General features: G+C 40.5%; 1 protein-coding gene across 2 annotated transcripts; it reads left to right on the top strand.

Annotated features, from left to right (window-relative positions):
• The first annotated feature begins 259 nt into the window (after nucleotides 1-259).
• LOC106587630 (iroquois-class homeodomain protein irx-3) lies at nucleotides 260-3,705 on the top strand. 2 transcript variants are annotated; one of them, XM_014176198.2, is made up of 4 exons: nucleotides 260-716; nucleotides 1,355-2,393; nucleotides 2,928-2,994; nucleotides 3,358-3,705. In XM_014176198.2, exons 1-4 carry the CDS (start codon nucleotides 501-503, stop codon nucleotides 3,410-3,412), a joined length of 1,377 nt encoding a protein of 458 aa, XP_014031673.2. In that variant the 5' UTR covers nucleotides 260-500; the 3' UTR covers nucleotides 3,413-3,705. The 2 variants fall into 2 exon arrangements, with proteins under 2 accessions (XP_014031673.2, XP_014031674.2); XM_014176199.2 differs by lacking the exon at nucleotides 2,928-2,994.
• The last annotated feature ends 1,197 nt before the right edge of the window (nucleotides 3,706-4,902 follow it).

Below are 4,902 nucleotides of genomic sequence, written 5' to 3'. Positions count from 1 at the left end.
TTTACTATTTGTGCAAATGACCACAAATTGTGAATTAGCACTAAAATGGAGTAGGGCTGAGGCGAACAAATAACAAATTAAATGATTGGCGAGCCATCAAATGAGATTTGAAAACCATTCAAATAAGAGATCGCGACGTCAGTGCACTTATCCAGGGGAAATACATGAGAGAGAGAGAGAGGCGCGCGCGGCAGAGCGAGAGTGTGTATAGGGGGGTGAGATTTGAGAAATGGGAGGGGCTTCTAAACGACTAGAAATGTCAATCAGAGCAAAGAGTCGCAATAATCTAAGGCAATCTGTAAGGACCTGACCTTAGTCCATCCAGATCAATAGGGAAGTGAAGGAGGAAGGCGCAATCGGATCGTTTACACTGGCTGTTTTTGAGGAAATATAGACTTCCCTTACACTTTGTTGTACTCACTGTAAAGTGGATATCGCAGTACGCACCGCGAGGGCGATTCTCTGCTTTTTGTGATTGCAGCAGACTTTTTTCTACGACCATGTCTTTCCCGCAGCTGGGATATCAGTACATCCGACCGATATACCCACCGGAGCGCCAGGGTATCAGCAACGCCAGAGCCGGGACGGAGTTGAGCCCGTCCGGGGCACTCTCAAACGTTCTCTCAACTATGTATGGATCACCTTTCGCCGCAGCAGCACAGGGCTATGGAGCATTTCTGCCCTATTCAAACGATATATCCATTTTCAATCAATTGGTGAGTGCCTTTGCTAATTTATGCCTCTGGTTTCCTTCAATTGCTTTTCCCCCCATCCAGACTAAAAAAGAGAAAGGGTGAAGTGACGTTACGTTATTGAGACAATGATCCATTCAGGACTAAACAAGGAGACTCGTTGGTGAACTTTGTTATTGACTCCTTTTTTTGTAAATAGTTAAAGTAGCCAAAAAGTAGCACAACAACCGAAATGTCAGTCGAAAATCTATGTTTAGACCAAATTAAAATAAAGAAAACAACTGAAATCAAACGCAATATATTGCATTGGATCTTACAGACGTTAAAAGTGTGGATACATGCATCTTGAAATACATTGAAATGTTTTTGCAATTGTTAGTGAAGTGTTATAAATCAAATAGTTTTGTCGCGAACAGAAATTGTGCGTAACAAATAAAAATGTGTAACTTTTACATATGGTAATGCTTTTGTTAGTCGTAAACGCAGAAATCACAGGTCCTATGTGAAGAAAGATACATGTGGTGATACTGGCTTTATATTGCATATATTAGCGTTTATGATTTTGTCTTATTTAACATAAAGTAGAATTTCATTTTGCAAACTTCATTAATCTATCATAATATCTCACACATCCCATTGGGTCTCTGCTCTTTGTCTTTTAGGGTGCTCAGTATGAGTTGAAAGACAGTCCAGGTGTACAAGGACACCCAGGATTTGCCCACCATCACCCAGCGTTTTACCCATATGGCCAGTATCAGTTTGGTGACCCGTCCAGACCCAAAAATGCGACCAGGGAAAGTACGAGCACACTGAAGGCCTGGCTGAGCGAGCACCGTAAGAACCCCTACCCCACCAAGGGGGAGAAGATCATGCTGGCCATCATCACCAAAATGACCCTCACCCAAGTTTCCACCTGGTTCGCCAACGCCAGGAGGAGGCTAAAGAAGGAGAACAAGATGACCTGGACTCCCCGGAGCCGCACAGACGAAGAGGGAAATGTTTACAACAGTGATCACGAGGAGGGAGAGGAAGGGGACAAGAGGGAGGATGAGGAAGAGATTGATTTAGAAAATATCGACACGGAAAATATCGAGAATAAGGACGACTTGGATGATCAGGATGACCTACACGCTGATTTAAAATTAGATGGTAGAAGCGACTCTGAGATTTCAGACGGCTATGAGGATTTACAAGGGCCCGATCAGAGATTTCTGAAGGCTGTAGCGAAGGAGGGCAAAGACATTCACGTGGACCGGGGCGAGCACTTCCACCACCATCACTCTTTTGAAATTAAAGCCTCACAACCGAATGGCGAACAAGTGAAACTGAATCCTGTGTCCATCAACTCGCCCCCATCAGAAAACGCGGCCCCGGCCCAGAAGCCAAAGATTTGGTCTTTGGCGGAGACAGCAACAACTCCTGACAATCCCCGCAAATCTCCACAAATGAACGGCAGCAACACAGTTGGGCCCGCGGCCCAGACCATAATCAGCCCTCACCACAGACTCATCTCTTGTCCTGTTGGAAAAATCCAGAACTGGACAAACCGAGCGTTTTCTGCCCACCAGCTCGCATTACTGAACTCTAACCATTACCTTGGACTGGCGAACCAAGCTTCGGCTAACGGGCTCGCCCTCTACAGCAGGCAGCAACACCAACACACGCAGGACAAGAGTCATAGCTCAGACACAGCCGTCACAGGTACATGTCACCAACACTGAGGCTGGCGAGCCTGACTGTATAACAAACTGTTCATTATTACTCTATGTCAGACTTTACTTATCCCTCTTTAACGCTATAGCCTACTTAAATAGGCCAGTTCTGGACAGACATTTTGAGGCCGTAAAGATGATCATAAAAAGTGTGTTTCCATGCTGTCGTTTATGTGACAGAATAAGGTGGCGTTGAAGCTTTGAACTGGGGGAATACAGACAGAGGTGGTCGAAATAAAAGGCCGAAGTCGTTGGTTTTTAATGTTATTATCAGCTGGGTTATTGTGAGAATGGATTATTATTCATGTCCGAAAATGATTTTTAAATTCAGCAGTTGGCCCCATATTTCTTTGTCACATACCTACTTCAGTATTGTACGTGCTTGTATTTAACCCGTGACTGAGGTGAAGATTCCCAGGCAGTAAAATAAAGTATAGACTAAATTCACTGCGACAGTGCTCTAGTTATAGACGGGAAAATGAATGCATTTTTTAAATGTATTTTATTGCCATTATTATTTCAGAGAGATCTAGTGCCTTGGAAGCAGAGAAAAAGTTGTTAAAAACAGCCTTCCACCCAGTTCATAGACGGTAAGAGACTGTCATCTTTATTTTATTTGGATATATTATTTTTGATGCACATCCTATTTTATCGTTGACTACCACATTTACTCAAACTGTAGCCCTTGTGTCGTGTTTGTAGGACATCGAATAGATGGATTCCTCTGTGCTTGTGTTATTTCGTTTAGGCCTCAAAATTATATTTGCATATTTGTCATGCAAAAATCCCAGCTCAAATTTACCACATTGGTTTTATAACCGGCTCTAATTTTTCAAAAGCAATCTTCACTTTATATCACTTTACCTTTCAAGCAATTCATTACCTTGCAGTTGTAGGTTATTATTATTTCCCCTTTGCTGAGTGTATTTCTTTTCTTGACCCGTGTGTTGCAGGCCTCAGAATCAACTCGAGGCAGCGGTGGTTCTATCAGCTCTCGCCTCCTCCTAGACTTTGACTTTTGCTCTTTCTTTTTATGATTTATTTTAATCTGTTGTAAGGAATGTAAAATAAGAATAATACATCTGTGTATACTTACCTTGTAAGCATGTCCTGTGTAAACCTGCTAATGTAATAATGTATGAACCAGTAGTCTGTGAGTTTTCTTTTTCTTTTTGTAAGTTCTGTGAGGATTTGATGTTCAAAATGTTTTGTATATAAAGTTAAGAAAATGTACATACTTGTGAACCAAATTGTACAAGAAAGTCTATATTTTGGCTAATAAATGAACTGCTGCAACTTTATTCAAATCGCTTGTGATTTTTGGGACGATGTTTGTCTGATGATTGTTTTGTGAAAGGAGAATTAGTTGTTGTGGGCGTTAGATGTTACGAATTAGATTTTGAAGTGGTGCAGAATTGCAGTGCTTTGCTTTTTGCATGTGTGTGTGTCTGTCTGCGTGGCCTACGGCGAATAGGCTTCATCATACTTGGTTGTGATAAGTAAATATTCTAGCAGGATTTGAGGCATTTTCATATGCGGGATTTAAGAGTAATTAGCTGACTATTGCATCGTACATTTGGATATTCATGTTCTGGGATTATCCTTATTGAGGCGTAACAGCCGAATTAAAATGAATAATTCTTTCATTAATTTTCGTATGAAAATTGTATGGCATATGAAGAGAAATTATGTAGGCCTACTGACTATTTGAATATTTGGATGGAACTATTTTGGACTGAGAGGTTAAACATCGTATAGGCTGGCTATGCGTAAATGGGTGGTGGTGTTGTATGTACTATGCAATCTCAGTTCGCGTGTAATATTTGTGTTAGGCCTACTACATGTTTTTTTTTATGCATCTTGAATTTGGTCAGCCGTTGTGGGCTGCACTGCTAACCATATGCCACCAACACATTGTGATATCATTTATTTACGTTTGTTTCAACATCTAAGATAATTTGCATGTCAGAAGCGTTGTGAGATAAAGTTTATGTAAAGTTGGAGTTGGAGCTCCCTCTACAGTCAAATCTAGTCACCATTGCCGATTCTGCGGTCTGGAAAAGACAGGGATAGGGATATTTCTCTGGTTTTCAATACGAAATCTTTGATCAAAGCAGACTTACCTAAATCACAACTTTGTATTGTAATTATTAATATGTAATCAAGCCATTGAAAAAGTATTTTTATATAGGCCCATCGTAAAAGCGTTTGTTATGGGTTGGCATGCATTAAAATACAACCTTCTCCAGCGTTACACTCAATTGATCTAAAATGGTTTAGGGATATGATAATTGCATTCTTAACAATTAATTGATCAATATTTTTTATATGACCTTTATTTGTACATATTAACTTGGGAAATGTTCCTGCTGCATAAACACCAATGTTAATAAACAGGCCACATAAACAAATATAAAATAAATGGGGCGCATATTCACAAAATTCGTTGTTTCGGTATCCTTTACTTTAGTTTTTTTCCTTCTCAGTTTATTTCACTT

This window comes from Salmo salar, chromosome ssa26, assembly GCF_905237065.1.
Source record: "Salmo salar chromosome ssa26, Ssal_v3.1, whole genome shotgun sequence".
NCBI lineage: Eukaryota > Metazoa > Chordata > Actinopteri > Salmoniformes > Salmonidae > Salmo > Salmo salar.
This window is presented reverse-complemented; position numbering and strand designations above follow the sequence as displayed.